The sequence below is a fragment of the Haliotis rubra genome, unplaced genomic scaffold (assembly GCF_003918875.1).
Source record: "Haliotis rubra isolate DU_JTF1 unplaced genomic scaffold, ASM391887v1 Scf561, whole genome shotgun sequence".
Lineage (NCBI taxonomy): Eukaryota > Metazoa > Mollusca > Gastropoda > Lepetellida > Haliotidae > Haliotis > Haliotis rubra.
This window is the reverse complement of record NW_025767259.1, coordinates 477,176-497,752: the sequence shown is the minus strand read 5'-3', so window position 1 is coordinate 497,752 and position 20,577 is coordinate 477,176. Positions and strand designations below refer to the sequence as shown.

Below are 20,577 nucleotides of genomic sequence, written 5' to 3'. Positions count from 1 at the left end.
CCCTTAACAGCATGCATGTATTCTCATCTAATCTGTGGCTCCCATAAAAAAAAGTTGCCCAGCAATCACACATCTTCACGTCATCGGAAATAGCATATCAACAAATCCGCTGTTGTGCCCAGGTTAATCATGTTGTAAACTAACAAAATTCAGTGTGGATTGCAATAAACAGTCTTCATTGTACATATCCTTGTATTGTGGGTTTTCAGATGCTTAAAAACATTCAGGGTTTTCTTGAATAATCACACGAACAGCAGAACATCGCAATATCTCATAAAAGACAACTTTATCATAAAGACACGCCATCAGCTGGGTACTAACAATGTTTGCTGTGATGCAACACACCACATTAAAGCATGGGTAAACACAGCTATCCGAAAACATATGATGTCACATAATAAAACCATCTTCCTTGATTTCATTTTATTTGATTACATATAGTCCCATTTTCATTCATTAAAACTGTCAGACAAAGTGTGTGTGAAATGGCATTGTCTCATTCTATACGTGAGTAGATAAAAATGAAGAAGTATTCCACCGTCTACAGCATCTCTGAGGTCACAACACTGATTTGACCTCACGTTTTAGATGACGTCATAGGCTCTACCTCACGTTAATGATGTCAGAGGGGCTTCACCCTGTCACTTCACCCTCATGTTCTAGACAACATCAAAGGCTCTGCATTCTCCAGGACTGGACTTTGTCTGTGTAGTCATGTTAGTTTGGGTTTCAGAATTTCTTCCCAATTTTGTGAACGACTTAAATTCCCTGTCGCACCTGCACCACTCCCTATTAAGAAGTATTACTACTTATTGGTAATAAATAATAATGAAGTATTCATTTCAACTACTAAGGCATTGCTTGGTAAAGGTATGCATGTATAATAATGTTTTAACTAAAACTGGAACCACATAATCCATGACCCGATTAATAATTAAACTGGAAATATAATATACAGTAATGACTTTCATACTAAAACGTAATACTACGTCCTTTTGCTGGTGATCGGTGAGATTCAAACATTTTCACAAGGGTCATGTTCTGACCATATGAGAAAGAGGGAATACTCAAATGGACTCTTCTACTTGTATTCCTCCATATTTTTGTTTTCTACTTCATGTCAATTCTGTGATGTCATGATTTCTCGACTTCCATGTATGTATTTAAAAAAAATGTCTCTCAGTTAAATAGTGCCAGTTTGGTTAATCCAGTTAAAAATGTAATATGTCATGTGGAAACATAGCCATGTAATCCAGTTCTCAAATCTGGAGATTCATAGGCAAGATAACTGATTAATATAGTTAGTGTTTGCTTGATGTCACAGGTCGGAAAAGTAAAATAAAAGCAAGATGTACATTCTATATATTTTTTATTTCTTGATATACATCTTCGATGGAGATATGCGTGACAGAGAATTTCTTTTGTCTTGTCATATTTATCATACAAGTTAAAGATATTTTCGACCTGGAGGTCCCAGCTTAGCTGATCTCCTCATGTTTAGAACCAGGTGTTCCTTTTGTGTTGAGCTTTTGGTGTCATTGGGATGATTCTGTTTGAGCTTCATGACAAGTAATTTTGGAAATGTCTTCATTACATGGATGAGTATGGGCCAGAATATAGTGGAAAGGCCCATATGGTTGTAGTTCATTCCAGAACTTTGTCTAAATATAGTATATAAATAGAACATGCCACAGCCCCTACTGAATGTCAACAAGTACAATGTATTACACTTGATATGCAATGAATAACACTACCTCATAACAAAACTGAGTTCATAAGAAAACTGCAATACAACACATTAAGACATTAGAAATTCAAACTCGGGTCAGGGGTCAAAGCATTATGATGTCACAAACTTCATGATGGGTATGCCAACCATGAGCAGCGAGAACAGCAGTTAGTCAGCCACTTGCAGAGTCCATCAAATGGGCATGTAAGGCTTGTGTGATTGTTTTCCATATTTTCTGCTGCCAAATCCCAAACATTAGCCTACAGATTTGGTATACAGCATACTAAGCATATGTCTTCGTCCAACACATGCTCTATGAGGGAGAGAACTGATAAAGCCAGAACTTGAAAATGGTTGAAAGAAAGTCACAGCAACCCCAGTTAAGTGAGGATGGGCAATATCCTATTGGAATGACAATCCAGGCCAAGATGTTGAAGAAACGGATTTGCCACTGTTTCAAGAACCTGTTCTCTGCAGCATTGTCAAATTGCCCTGAACAGTAACTTAAGGGATTCTCTGATGTCCACCAAAAATCATCACGAAACCACTCCCAAAGTGATTCCTCTCTATGGCACAAGCTTGAGCATTGCTCCCAAAGTCATCTGCAGACATGCTGACATCTGTTATTCGGGGAACTGTTAGGACCGTCTAGTCTGTAGTCTAGTCTGTGGTTCCTGACTGTTGGGGTGGATACACACAAGTCCCAGAATGGTCTGTGCATGGATCACCCGATATCTGTCTGCCCTGACTGTGTTGCAGGGGTGAGTCAATAATGACAAGCTGCGGGTGTGTTTGTGAGGTGACGTTTATTTCATCATCATTGTATATGGATCAACTATTCAATTGATCAGTCATTCAATTGATCAGTCATTCACCCTGTAATATAAGAAAGAATGCTATACATAAATCTAAACATGCAACAAGTACAGTTACACATAACTAGTTCATAATAAGTTATTCTTATTACCACTAATGTATAAAACACTACATAATGGTTGTAATTTAACATGCAAATGATCAACTTAAATGATCATAGAGGTGATATTTAAATCACACATAGATAATTACATACATGATAAAAGATAATATGTACATACCCTGTGGGTGACACCGGGGTGTGTCTATATACCCACACTAGAACTCTGGGTTATTGCATTCCTAAAACAAATAGTAAGTACAATATTTTACTAAGGCTACAATTAATAATGTAGAAAGAAACTTCTTGTTCAACATTACATTCAAACTACCAATCACATCATGCTCTCACACATTCATACATTGAGACACTTCATATTGATAAATTAAAAGGTACATTGGCTACTTGATATAAAATAGTAATATTTACAACACTTTATATTATTTATAACATATTTAATGGATAGGTTGAGATTCTATTTAGGTTAATATAAAGTAAATGTCTAACCTGAGCTGTGCTGAGTGGCTTGTTCTGTGCAGAGTATGACAACATGTGTCTTCCAAAAGTGTGCAAATGCTATGGATAGTTATATAATGTTAATCAAATAGGAAGCTGAGGGCTATTGTATTGAAAGCTAGACTGTTGAGGCCCTAAACAGACCAACTGCTTGGATAAGTAACCCAAGCTTATAAACTAATAAAAACAACTTGAAATGATAAATATAAAACTTTATTGCTAAAACTATAAACACAATCTCCTGTTACGGGTGAAGGTGTGCCTCCACTTGGTTAAGGATAGTGTCAGAGTCCACTGGTTTTCCTGGAGTGCAAATCTGTAACTATGATGGGCTGGAGTTCACAAAGTAAAGCCTTAGGGGGATAACCACTGTCTGTGTGTGTGATGTTAGAGACATGCACTTCTATTTCTGTTGAGGTATCACACTCATACTTAATGATTGCTGGGGCAATGTCAAAGATTAAACCTGGTATAGCTGAGGTGACTGTGGCTTGAAGGAGGAGCAGACCTGTGGGTAAACAATCCACTTTGCTAAGAGCGTCCTCTAATGGTGGTAGTACTGTTACCGGGGATCCTGATGTTACATAACTCCGAAGATCTTCACAGGTCCAAGTTTTCCATACTTTGCCAACTGTTTTCACGTAGAACCATGAATGCGAAAAGCCAAGTACCATGGAGTATGAAGAGCTTTGCTTTCGTTGCAAGAACTGAACACCGACAGTATCCCTACAGCTGTCGAGAAGCCTTGAAAGTATGTTGGTTCCCCAAAGTGCAGGCACTCTTCCATTGTACCTTATTGTCAGGGACTACCAGCACTAGACATGATAAAGGCTCCATTGTAATTGCCACTGCCCGTAGTCTTGATTCCAACCCTGTACATATCCCATGTATGTGTAATTGTTCCCCTCCTGCACATTCTATATCAAGTATATCATCAAAGTGGACTGAGAGAGGAATGTGGCTCTTTCCAGATACGTTTCAGTAGAAGGATTGTGACATCACTGATACAGTAGCACCTGTGTCCTAACAAAGTCTGTACAGGTGTGTCTTCTATCCAGATAGTTACTTCGGGTAGAGCTTCCAACCAAAAACCATCTGGAACATCACTTCTGGGACTGCGAACAGAAACCTAAAGGGTGGCCCCTCCCATAGGCCTGGGCCAGTTAAAAGGCGTCGCATGTGATCCATCAGGACTCTGCATCCATAAGAAAGAGATGTCCTGGATAGCCCACATCTCCAGCAGATAGGCACTCTCTGACTCGAAGCTGTCTGAAATCCTGTCATGCTGGAGGAGCTATTGGTGCTGATGAATTGGGGTTATTCTGTTGGTAGGTTGGAGGTGAAATGCCAAACTGATTAGGTTGGTTTCTGGCTGTTGCCCCTTTCCATAGAAGCTTGAGTCCAGTTACCAGTGTGTCTTCTTCCTCCATTGTTATACCTTCCTCTTCCCCTGTGTCCGTGAGTAGGCCCGGTATGGCAGGAAAACTGAGCTTGCTGCTGAAAAACTTGAGCGGAGATCTGTTTTTGCTGTTCCTGTAACTCAGTCATTCCAGTGTAGCTCCTTAACAATAGCTTTCAACTCTGTTAATTTCGCTCTTAGATTCCTTGGGCTCCAGATGGCGTTGCCATGTTAACTGTAGCTGTCTCTTTGCCTTTGATTTGGTCTTGGAGATGTCAGACTTTCCTCTCTTCAGATCAAACTCCATTTCCCGGAGACACAAGCGCAGATCATCAAAACTGAAGATGGAATCATACTTATAGCCGGCTAGAGTCTTCAAAGACGGATCGAGTCCATCCCATAAGCGAGTGCGCAGCATATCGTCCTGTTCCACCGGGATAAAGGTTTTGTTTGGATAAATGGAACATAAATTCGATCTAGACGGCAGCTCCAGGTAGCGACATCCTCATCTTCTGCCTGACAGGCACTATAAAATTCTGACATAAGAGCAGAACTTCACGTGAGTGTTCGAAAAGCACTCTTCAGCTTGTGAAGTAATTCTTGGAAATCTGCATGTGGCCCAAGCTTCATAGATATGATAGCTGCTTCTCCCTTTGAGTGACTTCCGAATTGCATGAAGGATGACGTCTTGACTATGAGTCTTGGTTGTGATGAGGCATTCTACCTCGTAGATCCAGTGGTCATAGTCTGTGTCCTTCCTGATTCGCCACTAAAAACGGAAATTTAGGAAAGTGTTGATACATTAACGCCACGTGATGCTGGTATTTGACCTCCATGTTCTCCTCCTGTTTAATAGGGTGTTCTTTTTGTGAGATACCTTTAAAATCCAGGTTTTAAGATCTCGGGTGATTCCACTTTTAGGCTGGAGACCCATCTTCTTAAATGCAGCTAGCATGCTTTCCATTTCTTCCTGGCTTAACTTCCATAGTGTTAATTGACACAATGCCAGAGGAAGAACTAAGAAAAGAAATAAAGAAGAAGCAAAACAAACTAATGGAATATATCCATTTGAGAAGTTGGCGTTATTGCTGTTAACGTAAGAGCACTAGTTCATTGCAGAATGGTAGGGCATACCAGGTTAATACATTAATGACCATTGAAGGTCATGTGGCGAGTAAGAAGATGAGGACATGATTGAAAAATGTTAGACAATCAAGAAATGTATGTAAACCGAGAATGTGCCGCAAGTGGTTCAAACGGGGTACATTAACACGCGATACAGGCAATAGGTCGGTCACTTGGTGAGATCAAAACAAGCGTTTGAAGTACACAACGGCAACCTCGAAATTCAGAACAGACACCTGAACAAAATGTATACTGAAAGCAACGTAAGCCTAATCTGAATGATACCCTTAAGACTGGTCACATATGTGAGCAGGACAAACAACCAAATTGTATATACAACCACAATTATATTTAAAAAAAACAAACCATACATCACCAGGCCGGTAGATAACAAATGTGAGCGAAGTGCAAGTGAGTTGTTAAAGGTATACTAAGGTGAGCAGTACCGTCCGTCACTCAGTCCAAACAATAACCAAGTTGAATAACTATACCTGTAAATGCTTACACTAAATTAGCTTTATCAGATTTTAGTTAATCAATTAGTTATTGATTTTATTTAGGTTGTTTTATTTTGTGTGTTTTTTAACTACATATTTGGTTCATTCACCCAATCATGCAAGAGAACTGAACAAAGAATAACTAAAGTATATCTAGGGCTAAGTAAATCAAACAATAAGAAGCTGTGACGGGGATAAACACCACGTACGCGGTTAGGTAAGTCAAAATAAATAAATGGTACCATAAAATAAACTAAGGCATGATGAACAAATGTCTGTGTGTAAATATATGAGGCTTAACAACTACAACTTTATTGTAATACTAAGTAACCTAAGGCATTTAACTAAGGTTGCATGTTAATGACTGACAGGGTAACACAAATATCGAATGCCTAATGAGCAGGGCAAGTACAATGAACTAGTGAATAACTAACATTTTACATATTGTAAATTACAGATGTAAAGTTTGGGATGAAATAATAAAAATCAGTTTACAGGTACACAGAAAACAATGGAGTAATAATCTTACATGGTGGGAGAACAATCAGCTGCAACTGGTAATGTCCATGTCCATGAAGGAAGCTTCCGTAAAGTTTGGTTTTGTTTATCAAAGCTTAGAATGTCAATCGCAATCACAAGCTATGACGTCACAACAATTCACAACATGGTGAAAGTTCAAAGTCACTGCTGACTGCACACTTGTATAGCTGGGGAAGAAATCATAGCATCAAGGAATGCACAACTCACAGTGGATATGATCCATGAATAATCACAAGATATGGGTGTCGTGTATAGCACGTCAGTTCCTCACTGGGGGCTCCATTGTTGCAGGGGTGAGTCAATAATGACAAGCTGCGGGTGTGTTTGTGAGGTGACGTTTATTTCATCATCATCATATATATGGATCAACTATTCAATTGATCAGTCAATCAATTGATCAGTCATTCAATTGATCAGTCATTCACCCTGTAATATAAGAAAGAATGCTATACATAAATCTAAACATGCAACAAGTACAGTTACACATAACTAGTTCATAATAAGTTATTCTTATTACCACTGATGTATAAAACACTACATAATGGTTGTAATTTAACATGCAAATGATCAACTTAAATGATCATAGAGGTGATATTTAAATCACACATAGATAATTACATACATGATAAAAGATAATATGTACATACCCTGTGGGTGACACCGGGTGTGCCTATATACCCACACAAGTATTCTGTGTTAATGCATTCCTAAAACAAATAATAAGTACAATATTTTTACTATGCCTACAATTAATAATGTAGATAGAAACTTCTTGTTCAACATTACATTCAAACTACCAATCAAATCATGCTCTCACACATTCATACATTTAGACACTTCATATTGATAAATTAAAAGGTACATTGGCTACTTGATATAAAATAGTAATATTTACAACACTTTATATTATTTATAACATATTTAATGGATAGTTGAGATTCTATTTAGGTTAATATAAAGTAAATGTCTAACCTGAGCTGTGCTGAGTGGCTTGTTCTGTGCAGAGTTGTTAGCAGTGTGACTAAAAAGTGTGCAAGTGCTATGGAGGAAAGCTGTAGTTACATAATGTTAATCAAATAGGAAGCTGAGGGCTATTGTATTGAAAGCTAGACTGTTGAGGCCCTAAGCAGACCAACTGCTTGGATAAGTAACCCAAGCACATAAACTAATGAACACAAAAACAACTTGAAGTGATAAATATAAAACTTTATTGCTAAAACTATAAACACAATCTCCTGTTACACACACAAATCCCAGAATGGTCTGTGCATGGGTCACCCATATCTGTCTGTCCTGACTGTGTTGGGGTGGATACACACAAGTCCCAGAATGGTCTGTGCATGGGTCACCCATATCTGTCTGTCCTGACTGTGTTGGGGTGGATACACACAAGTCCCAGAATGGTCTGTGCATGGGTCACCCATATCTGTCTGTCCTGACTGTGTTGGGGTGGATACACACAAGTCCCAGAATGGTCTGTGCATGGGTCACCCATATCTGTCTGTCCTGACTGTGTTGGGGTGGATACACACAAATCCCAGAATGGTCTGTGCATGGGTCACCCATATCTGTCTGTCCTGACTGTGTTGGGATGGATACACACAAATCCCAGAATGGTCTGTGCATGGGTCACCCATATCTGTCTGTCCTGACTGTGTTGGGATGGATACACACAAATCCCAGAATGGTCTGTGCATGGGTCACCCATATCTGTCTGTCCTCACTGTCATCATGACACATATGTGTTCAATTCCATTCACTAATTACTCTGTTTTCATCTGATGTTTTGTACACATGTAGTTCCAACATATCATGTTTCTATTTCCTATGTGCAATTTTGTTTCCTGAATGGTGTACTAATGGAATACAGGAGCTGAAACCCTTCTGTCAGTATTATGTGCATTGATACAGCACGTCCTTCTAAAATGGAACTTATATTTTTTTAATCCAATTATATCAGAGTGAAGATGTACAGCTGCTGAAGCAGGAACTGAAGCATGGCCAAAATAATCTGGAGCAGCTAGCCACTCTGCGGGATGAGTGTTCCTCCATGTCCTGGCGCAGACAGACAGATGATCTGAAGAAAGAAGCAAAGTAGGTGAACTTTCAATTTTATGACAAGGTTTATGTTTGATCTGTAGCACAACTTGATGAAAACAAATTGAAAGAAAGTCACTGGTAACATTTGGACATCCATTGTAAACTTTCATATTTTAAGTTCACCAGGACATAAGGTATAGCTTGTTGTCTGTCCTCTGTCTATTCTGAAAGTCTTGTGAACTATGGCCTGATTGTTTGGTGTCTGGAAACACTGGACCAGTGAAACTGTTCAAATCTGATATATAGCCACAAAAGGTATGAATGGGTGTCACAAAATGCATTTTGTCTCCACTGTTAAGACATCTGAAATAGTTCAGCTGAAAAAGCTGAACTTTGACATGTATGTGTCTCTAAATGATGACATCAAATTTTGTTCAAGTGTTTAGGATTTGGAAAACAATAAAGAACACTGTATTGCAAATGTCCTATTTTCCTTGGAAGTATGTCAAGCTCACAGTTGTACAGAGTAATTGGAATTGTAGTGCACTGCATAATTTTCTGACTTGGTAATTCTTTCTTGAAAATTTAAAAACATTGTGCAAATTTAGTTACTTCTTTCATATTATCAAATAATGTTGACTTCAGTATTTATCAAAATAGTGGTTTTACATAAGGAAGGCTATTTGTGTTATCTCACTTTTGATTGAAGACCCAACTTTGTCATGTGTTATCTAGAGAAATATTTGGGCTTTCCTATATGCCTCAATTATTGTGACTTAAGCTCAGATTGTTTCTAAATCATATGCACCTCCAGTGCAGAACATGTAACTTATTTTCCAGTTTCATGACATAAATTATTTCACATTTTAATTTTGTGATCCTTGGGTACAGTGTGTGAAGCCCATTTCTGGTTTTCCTTGCTGTGATATTGCTGGAATATTGCTAAAAGCAGCATAAAACTAAACTTCAATTACTCACTCAAATTATGCAATTTGGTCCCATAGTGCTTGGTGAGCCTTTCAGAACTTTCACAATTTGTCTTCTTTATTCTTCACTCATTTTACTATGGTGTAATTTCTGGTTGAGGAATATTTTTTGTACTGTATATGCAACTTGAAATCTGCAAGTCACCTGGTTCTGATGAAAGAATAAGATTTGTTTACTTGGTGTCACCTTTTGAATTCATGCTTGAAAATTTCTGAAAATCCTGTCATAGCATTCATGACAACAATGTGACAATTTATCAGCAAACAATCATCATTTGTTTCAATGCCAAGGCATTATATGATATTTACACCCAAAGTTAGTTCTTAGCTGGAATCATAGCTGGTAATTGCATTCATGTGGTAAGCCACAAGGCACAGGCCATAAATTTGTGTGAGTAGTAAATATTGTTGTAAATTATGTTTCCCAAAATACACATTTTTTTCCCAGGTATGATTTTAACCAATTTTCCTTCAACTCAGTGTTGATGTTTGTTTCAAACCTAAAGTTGGCATGTTATGTAATTATTTTTTATGTTTTATGATATATTGGCTTATGGCTATTCCATAGGTTGCAACAGGCATAAACAATTGCCAGTGTTGGGATGTTTAACCAACTGATTCTTTCTTCATCGGATTGTAAAGATCTCCTGTTTGAATCCAATATGATGTAGAGCGCATGTTTATTGCTTTATGTATTCATGTCTATTATTCATTGCAGTGAAAACCAGTTACCGGGCATCGATAAGTCCTCAGTGGGACCTACTGACAACACGAGGGATATGTATCATCCAAAGTCTCTGATCGCAAGGCCACAGAGTGCTCCACCTCAGGGAGCCCATGCTCTGGCATCCTTCTCATGCTCATCGTCTTCAAATGGGCTGAGGTCTGGCTCATCTCCTAAACAGTTCATCAGCAGACGACCAAACCAGAAAGCCATACTCTCACAACAAAAACAGCCGCTGACAGCAAGTAGGAAAAACTGCCTTGATTGCCTCTATGATATAATCAGTTGTGTTTTACTGCAGCATTGTATGCTTCATTATGATAATGCAGAAACAGAAAGTGGATTATGCTATGGAAATGACATCAGGATAGTATGATCATGAAATCACTAGAGGGTTGATCACTTTGACACTATTTGTGCATCTGTCCATGAAAGATGTCCCGAGCAAATCTTGAGAAATGTCTACTGCTGCTTGTAGACAACATAGGGAAGAATGCAGCACATCTTTAGTCTACAGCTGCTTGTAGACCATGTAGTGAAGAATGCAGCACATCTTAGTCTACTGCTGCTTGTAGACCATGTAGGGAACAATGCAGCACATCTTTAGTCTACTGTTGAGACCATGTAGGGAACAATGCAGCACATCTTTAGTCTACAGCTGCTTGTAGACCATGTAGGGAAGAATGCAGCACATCTTTAGTCTACTGCTGAGACCATGTAGGGAACAATGCAGCACATCTTTAGTCTACTGCTGCTTGTAGACCATGTAGTGAAGAATGCAGCACATCTTTAGTCTACTGCTGAGACCATGTAGGGAACAATGCAGCACATCTTTAGTCTACAGCTGCTTGTAGACCATGTAGGGAAGAATGCAGCACATCTTTAGTCTACAGCTGCTTGTAGACCACATAGGGAAGAATGCAGCACATCTTTAGTCTACTGCTGAGACCATGTAGGGAAGAATGCAGCACATCTTTAGTCCACAGCTGCTTGTAGACCATGTAGGGAAGAATGCAGCACATCTTAGTCTACTGCGTTGCTTGCTACTTACTACCAAATGCAATCTTGACTTTGAGTGTTTAGCTGTTGGGTGCACAGGTTTATCCCTATTCGGCTTAGGCCCTTCTGATTTAGACTGGAAATTCCGACACATGCGCTGAATATGCTCACATTTATTACATTTATGGCAACGTTATTTCTTATAAAAGCATGATTCCGGCAAGTGAGAGTCCTTACCACAACAGTAACAAGGTTGTTGGGTACTTTGTTTGGATCCGGCAATTGGCAGACTACCGTACTACCGCATGTTAACCTTGTCTGGAACTTCTTCTATTAAATTTTTTTAACTAGAACATGGTTATTTTCATGCTGAATATCTTGCAAATTTCTCTCAGCTGTTTCCATTGCAGGGGCAATTTTTAATGCATCCTGGAAAATTAATGTAGGTTTGGCTAACAATTTCTTCTGAATACTATCAGGTCCAATTCCACAAACTAGTCTGTCTCTTAGCATGACATTCAACTGGTCAGCAAAATTACAACCATCAGATAACAGTTGTAGAGCTACCACATAGCTTCCTACACTTTCTCACATTCGTCTTGAACGTGAATGAATCTTTTCACAATTTCTGATGGTTTTGGAGTATAATGGTCCTTTAATATGTTTGTCAATTCGTCATAAGACTTATCTAAAGGCGAAGCAGGCTGAACTGTAGCTTGTATCAGCTGATATGTTTTCATTCCACTTGAAGACAACTAAGCACTTCTTCGATTCATGGGACTCGTAATGCCGGCGGCCACTAACGAATGTCCTAAAATTTTGCACCATTCCTCCCTCCTGCATTTGTTAGAGTGAAAGTCAGGCATATTCAAACATGCTGCCATCTTCAGAAAGTCTACAGTTATTATTAACTGCAAAGTGACAAAGTAATGCTTACTTGTCTTCCCTTTAGTGATTCACTGCACACACCACGTGCGCTGAACACAAGTCAAAATTCAACGTGACAGGTAATTTCATTCCACTTCATACACCTTTCCCGTTCCATGTTCAGCAGCACAGCAGAACATTCCGGCTGCATTCAATACTGTCAAGCCTGTATCCCATCCTCGTCGCCACAATATGCCATGACGAGAGACAACAAAAAACCACAGCTGGTTAGGATGAGAGTTTACTGGTCACTCTCGCAAATCCAAATGTCATGGTTACACCTCGTCGGGTATTCCACACGACTAGTAATTATTGGTCTGATCTGGACAACAAGTTTTAACTGTATCATATGTCCAATCGTTACAATTCGTTTTGGATATTTTGGGATGGCTTCCATTTATAATTATATTTCAGGTGTAGTAATTCAACTCTTAACCTGCACATATACCTAATGCCATAGCGCTTTCCTGCTGTCTGCTATTTGGCACTATTCTGTTTTAAGTGAAATCAGATAAAATCAGATAAAATCTCCATACATGTGAAAGCTAACCCTTAATTCACAAATACTTGAAAAAAAATTAAACTAAAATGTCTTTAGTATTTTTGTTCAGCTGAAGTATTGTTGCAGTATTAGTGAGCCTTGCTCACATGTTTTGGCTTGTCACTTTTTGGATTACATGTAATATATGAACTAATAGTTTTATTGTTGTGATATTGGATTGAACATGGAGATAAAGTAATTCTTAGGATCTGTTATTTGATTGTTTGACAACAGGTCACACTCGTACCAGTCTCCTCCGCACACTGAACAGTAGTGGACGTTTCACCAGCTCCAAGTGGCTTTTACCAGAGACTCAACAACTGTTTGAAAGACAAGCAGAGCGCCAACATGAACTACTAAAAGGTATTTGTTATCACAACTTAAAGACTACCAGGTAATAGTTGACAACATAAACGTCTGTTTGGTTGGCAGAAGACATATATAAGTCTGTTCTTTGCTGTAGTACTTCACAGAAGTCCACCAAAGTGATGCATTACATTGCCATAAAGACGTTTTCATGTTTACAGGATTGTAGGAACTGACAGGGAAATGATTTTTGCAAGACAACAGATTTTATTAGTAACAATCAGCAGACTCATATTCTGGTTACTGAAAATGCAAACTGGATCAATTGTGACGTGTCACTAGGAGTTCAGATGTCCATTTGACAGACTACCTAGCCAACTTGTTCTCAGTGTTACAAGTGAGTGACTAACCAATCAGATCCGTAGATGTTTTTATAACAAACATAACAGCACACTGTAAAATCATGAATTTATGCATTGACAATGTAAGTAAAATGAAAAACTTTTATTGCATATATATGGGCGCCTCTCAGCTGCACATAGAGTGATGTCCTGCTGACATGAATAGTGATTGCAGCGGCTGAGTGGTGATCACATAAACCCACCAGTGCTGTGATTGTATCTGGGGATATGAATAGTGGTTCCTAGGGCCATGCCAACCTGAATAGGATAGGGGTACCCTGCAGGTAGTGGATGTATGTCGGAAAGACCAGCAAATGATGGGTTAGAAGGTGGCGACAACACCGACCCATTTATATATGGAATTATTTGGGTCCCAGAAACCCTGTAATGCTAAGTATGGCTTGAGACGCCACAATATCAGTTTAAATTTTAGATCTTCGATAACCACCATGTTGGATTAGTTGTGAAGTTAAAGACATCCAGGTACCACTGACTGGCAATCTGGGAATCTGTTACCATAGACTTTGTGATGCTTACTCTAAATGCGACGAGCAGTAGCATTTTAACCATGGTATTGCATAGTAATTTTACAATGTGGGCCATGACAATTTCACTGAATTCGCAGGGATGATGTATTTTTTCCCCAGAACTTCAGTACACTCACATTGACCACATTATAAACTGGTTAACTGTTAATTCTTGAGAGGATATTACCAGTAAATATTTGTTTCACCTTTGTTTATTTGTTGGTTGTTACAATTTTGTATCACATCATGATTATTCACATGTACATTCATGTAATTGTACTGTGAGTAGATAGTTCTCTCAGCTAATGGCTAAAGATGTTGACACTCTTTACAACCCACTTCCTCGTAGTGATGAAGCATGCTTGTTATGTTTGTCTTAGTAGAGTTAAAAAACGTAAAAAAATTGATGTTCTGAATCTCTTCAATAATACTATTTCGATTAATAAAGTGTTACCAGGTACATTAAAAAATGATGTCAACTAAGATCAGAAGCATCATAAGAATTCACCCTAAATCTAAATAAGAGCTCCCAAAGTTACAGAAGGGAAATGTTCCATGCAAACACTTATATATCTATGTTTCATTATTATATATCAAAATTCATGAGTTTAACATGAAAACTGAGCTTCGGTAACTGGACGACAGCATAAGCCAAGTTCCATGTGCATGACTCCACTTACCGATACTCACATCTTTACAAAAAACTAACAAATACAAATACCAAGTAGCTGGGTATGTTGATTCTTCATCTTCAATTCAAATCTCCAGTAGTTGCTATTTGAACAGACGAGCTGCAGATACCTTCCCATTTGTAAACAACTGTTGATAAGTCTAACACATGACTTTTAATTTTTAGTTTCAACAGAGAAGGAAAACATGAGAAAGAGGAAAGGAAAAAGACATGGCAGGTAAGTTGCATGACATTGTTTAAGCCATGTGGAGATCCATCCAGCATCTGTACATTTTCTTGTGTGACATGTATTTAGAAATGATAACAAAAATGGATATCCACATCTACATTAAGGCAAAACAGACTAAATTGTTATGCACACATCCCTTTAGGGTTACAAAACACCAAATCTTTTCCCATAGACTTCTATATTAGCGTTATATTTTTTTTTTTAAATCCTTCAGGCTGTCAACAGCTTGAGTCACAATTAACAGTGTTTGGCAATATCAGCTGAAAACAGTGTTTCTCTGCAATAATTTATGGGTTACTGGGTGACAGAAGGATATAGTGTATTTGGGGAGATTATTTATTGATATCGAACGCAGTCATGTCACTAAAATGTGAACTCAGAACCTAATGTTACAGTCCACAAGTTTCAGTTGTTATTATTTACAACTAATCAATTTCTGGGTTTGATGTATAACCCTTAATTCATGTCTGACAAACCGAAGAACTGCACACTGAGGCATTAAGGGTGCACTGTCAGAAATTTCTAATGGATGAGGGTGACCGAGTGATGGAATTTAATAATGATACATAGTGGTTCCTTAACTTGAGTGGGGGACTTAAATGTATACTAAGCAGCAAAAGAAACGTCAGTTTGGAATTTTCCTTCGCAGAAACAGATAACTGTAAGCTCATTTAATGTTTTGATTGTATATTGTTGACAACATCTTCAACTTTACCTGAGCAAAGACATTCCTTCCCAAACTCAGAATGGAACCCAGGATATGGTCTCAAAAACGCAACCTGATCTCGGAGATGGTACGGTGTTCTCCATGTTTTTCATGCAACTCATGCTGCACATGCTGTTCACAAGGACCAGCCCTATAAAATGCACCCCCAAACCTGGTTGAAACATTCACATTACAACGTCAGCAGGATGCCGTGACTCTTGACAGCTCAGAGGAACCAGGCGCTAGGAAGACTTGAAGCTGGCCACACTGCACAAGCAGTTGCCAATCACTTCCAGGTAAACGTTTGGACCATCTACAGGCTGCAGCAACGTTTCCGGGCCACCAACACCACAAATGATCGCCCCCCGTACTGGCAGACCACAAGACGACAAGACCGCCATGTTGTGCGACAGCATGTACAGAATCCCTTCATGCAGGCATCCGAAACAGCACACCAGACAGTGGCAACACACTGAAGACCAATCAGTACTGATACAGTACGCCAACGTCTTAACAGCGGGAACCTCCATGGCCGTAGATCTTACCGTGGACCTATCCTCACCCCTCGTCATCGGCCTGTAGTGATACAGAATATGGCGACAGCATTGCCAGCGTTACTCAGACCAATGTATTATGGAAAGAGACTCATGGGGAGGTGCAAGCATCATGGCATTGGGTGGAATAGGCCTGAACCAGAGAATGGGTCCTGTGGTGTTCCAGAACCTTGGTCCAGGGAGAGGAGGCGGCATCACAGTGGTGCGCTACATCGACCAAGCTCTCAGAGCCCACGTCATACCACATTTCGCACGTCACTGAAACATTTTCCAGCATGATAACACCCGGGCCCATACTGCCAGAGCTACACGAGACTTCCTACAGCAGAACGGTGTCAACATTATGCAATGGCCAGCCCTTAGTCCTGATCTTTGGGATAAAATTCAGAGGACACTGAATAATGTCATACCAAGGCCGAACACAGCCGATTTATTGCGCCAGGCCTTTCTCAGAGTGTGGTTCCAGGTGCCAATGGCCTTCATCAATCGATTGGTGCTCTCCATGCATAGACACTGTGCTGCAGTTATTGCCACTCATGGTGGTCACACTAGATACTGAAGTCAAGAGTCTGAATGGTCTGCAAACGTTCACGTAATGTCTTGAAATTGTGCTGAGTTATTCATTGATGTGTCAAGATATTGTACACAAAAAGTGTTCTTGATCCGCTTATTATGTCCATTTCTGTAATAATTTGATTACAGTGCCTATCTAATTTTGAATTTTGATTTTTTTGCTTCTGAGTATACTATATGTACCTACATGTCCAAGTACCACAACTTCTTCAAGACGGTAAAGCATATCGAAGCAAAAGGAGTTGTGTGCTTGATTACACACTGCCAACATCACACTTTAGACTGGCTTGACAACTCGCTAAGGGAGCACGCGATTCTGATATAGTGTTGTAGAACCTTAACACTAGATTGCCCTTTAGGGGAGTTATCTCCCCTAACAAAAGTGCAGGAAACCTCTACATTTGTGGTGCTCACCTCTATGTTTCTGGTGCTCACATATATGTTTCTGGTGCTCACCTCTGTGTTTCTGGTGCTCACCTCTATGTTTCTGGTGCTCACCTCTATGTTTCTTGTGCTCACATCTATGTTTCTGGTGCTCACCTCTATGTTTCTGGTGCTCACCTCTATGTTTCTGGTGCTTCTGTGGTGCTCACATCTATGTTTCTGGTGCTCACTGTTTGTCTCATGTTTCTGGTGCTCACCTCTGTGTTTCTGGTGCTCACCTCTGTGTTTCTGGTGCTCACCTCTGTGTTTCTGGTGCTCACCTCTGTGTTTCTGGTGCTCACCTCTATGTTTGTGGTGCTCACCTCTGTTTCTGGTGCTCACCTCTATGTCTCTATGTTTGTGGTGCTCACCTCTATGTTTGTGGTGCTCACCTCTATGTCTCTATGTTTCTGGTGCTCACCTCTATGTTTGTGGTGCTCACCTCTATGTTTCTTGTGCTCACCTCTATGTTTGTGGTGCTCACCTCTATGTCTCTATGTTTGTGGTGCTCACCTCTATGTTTCTGGTGCTCACCTCTATGTTTCTGGTGCTCACCTCTATGTCTCTATGTTTCAGGTGCTCACCTCTATGTCTCTATGTTTGTGGTGCTCACATGTATGTTTGTGGTGCTCACCTCTATGTTTCTGGTGCTCACCTCTATGTTTCTGGTGCTCACCTCTATGTGCTCACCTCTATGTCTCTATGTTTGTGGTGCTCACATCTATGTTTCTGGTGCTCACCTCTATGTTTCTGGTGCTCACATGTATGTTTCTGGTGCTCACCTCTATGTTTCTGGTGCTCACATGTATGTTTCTGGTGCTCACCTCTATGTTTCTGGTGCTCACCTCTATGTTTGTGGTGCTCACATGTATGTTTCTGGTGCTCACCTCTATGTTTGTGGTGCTCACCTCTATGTTTCTGTGCTCACATGCATGCATGTGTGTGCTTGTCCTCTGTAAACAAATTTTCTAAGGTTTGATTTTCTCCTCTTTTGAAATCAAATGTAAATCCAAGGGTTCTGTATACATATTGTCCTCCCCCTTGGCCACTAAGAATTGCTTGGCCTGTTGAAAGTTAATATCCTCTAAGGATCCTCATGCTGATTGTTGAAACACTTTGCTACTTTGTCTTCCATGTGAAGCTCTTCAACCCCTGTCACCGACAGCTTTTGAAAAATATAATAATAATAATAGCATATTTGTTACGCGCATATATCCATGCTAAAGCATGCTCAAAGCGCATAAGATAAAGATGAGATTAATGGTAAAGAGCTACAGTTCAAAGGCTATCTCGAACATGTGTGTTTTTAGACTGGATCTAAAAGAATTAAAGTCACAACAGTCTCTGAGGCTCTGCGGGAGACTGTTCCAGGCTATAGATCCTGCATGGACAAAGGACCTCTTTCCATACATCACTGTCTTTACTTTGGGAACAACAAGCAAGTTCTTTTCCTGTGAACGGAGAGATCGGGAAGGCGTGTACACGGTTAGAAGATTGGATAGATAAGAAGGTGCAGTTCCAGTGAGACAGCTGAAAACAAGGCATAAGAGTTTAAACTGGATCCTGAACTCGACTGGAAGCCAGTGGAGTGTACAGTATAGGAGTAATGTGTTCATATTTTCCAGAGCGAGTCAAATATACCTTAGTCATCAATAAAAGTAAAAAAAGAAGATGACGAAGCTGCGATCTAGGACCCTCATCTAAAGTGACTGCAGATCCCGAGATGGTATTAGACAATCTGTTGACTTTGGGCAGCTAGGCGTCCTCTCCTTTCTATCTGATCAGTACATACACCATACAGCAACTCCTTTGGCTGTTAAACTGAAGTTTGTAACAGAGGACGCGAGAGGGCGCTAACTCTGCATGCAAGATACAGCTAATCACATACACTCTTCTCACGTTTGTAAGGAGCATTTTACGGACAATCTGGAGGAACCATATTTTATAGCTATGAATTTGAGAAAGGAAACGTCAGACCAGAGGAAAATAGGGCTTTCACTAAAGCAGAGTCATCAATATTGTCATGACCCTATAGGGACCAGTCCAGGTGCAGCACACAATATAAGTTCTCGGGAGTGGACCTTCAACAGCACTACAGAAACAGTCTCATTGCAAGGGATATGGGAAAGAGTTTCAAACCAAGAATGAAGGAAAGCCTGGGCCTAGATCAACCTGTAACCACCGAAGGCATGGAAGATGACCATATTTCCTACAAAGTTATTTCAGGGTAATGTGGGTGTCTGATTATCAGCTTTTGTGGAAAACTGGCAGATCATTACAACTGATCAATGTATCCTCAAATACCAGGGAAGGAAGATGACACACCCAGTTGGACATCGGTAGGAAGTCCAGGACAACAAGCTTTCAGCAGCGATGACACCCATAGGCAAGCTCTTGGACAAGAAGGCCTTGGATCCCGGAGCAGGGTTCTACTCTCTGGTATTCCAGATCAACAAGACAGTCATCAGACCTCATGATCATTGAACTGAAGATCCTCAACCAGAAATACCTGAGACGACCTTCCAAGTTTTGGATGGAGTCAACATACAGACCTTCTCTGTAGTTTATTCTATTATCTCCATGGACCAGAAGGATGTGTATCTACACAGTGTTGCCTTTTCCTTCCTTCAATCTGAGTCACCAAGGCACATTTCCAAGAATACTCTAGTTTCTTGTTTTTAAAGAGACCTCTACTATGGGATTCTGACTGGTTCTGGATTCACCTTGTTGGCTTCCAGGATCAGGTTATTATGTCTTTTGTCATTGCAGTCTGCCATTGGGCCTGCCATTTGACTTCTGCTAATAATTTTGCATCCTGTTACCTCAGGAATGTTTGTCTGGCTATTCAAGGGATTCACCATCTTTGTACCTTTAGTTGCTGGTTAGCCAGTCGGGGTGAGGGGAGGTATGTATCTCTAATGTGTTATTGTTGATCATTTCATCCTCATTGAATGTATACTGTCAATCATGAAATTAATGTATCATAAAATAATGGAAGTATTAACCACTGGCCAAAATGGAACTTGAAATTATTACGAGAAACTGTGTCACTGAACTATAACAACTTATTGTCTTTAAATGTCCATGATTAAGTTTAGGATGATAGTACTTTGATTAGAAAATATCATTAGTTGTCTTCAATAACTTAATTATATGATAAATTATTATATAACCATGAAATCAAAACTGAAAGTTTCAAATAATACCTATTCAGGTGGATTTGTCTGA

At 39.6% G+C, this 20,577-nt stretch overlaps 1 protein-coding gene across 1 annotated transcript in view; it reads left to right on the top strand.

Moving 5' to 3' along the window:
• Positions 1 to 20,577, top strand: part of LOC124254061 (von Willebrand factor A domain-containing protein 3B-like) — a 53,077-nt gene that overhangs the window by 17,618 nt on the left and 14,882 nt on the right. The window contains exons 6-9 of the mRNA XM_046687913.1: positions 8,683 to 8,816; positions 10,467 to 10,717; positions 13,174 to 13,302; positions 15,030 to 15,081. Of these exons, the coding sequence (XP_046543869.1) occupies positions 8,683 to 8,816; positions 10,467 to 10,717; positions 13,174 to 13,302; positions 15,030 to 15,081 (566 nt within the window). The remainder of the gene's footprint in view (positions 1 to 8,682; positions 8,817 to 10,466; positions 10,718 to 13,173; positions 13,303 to 15,029; positions 15,082 to 20,577) is intronic.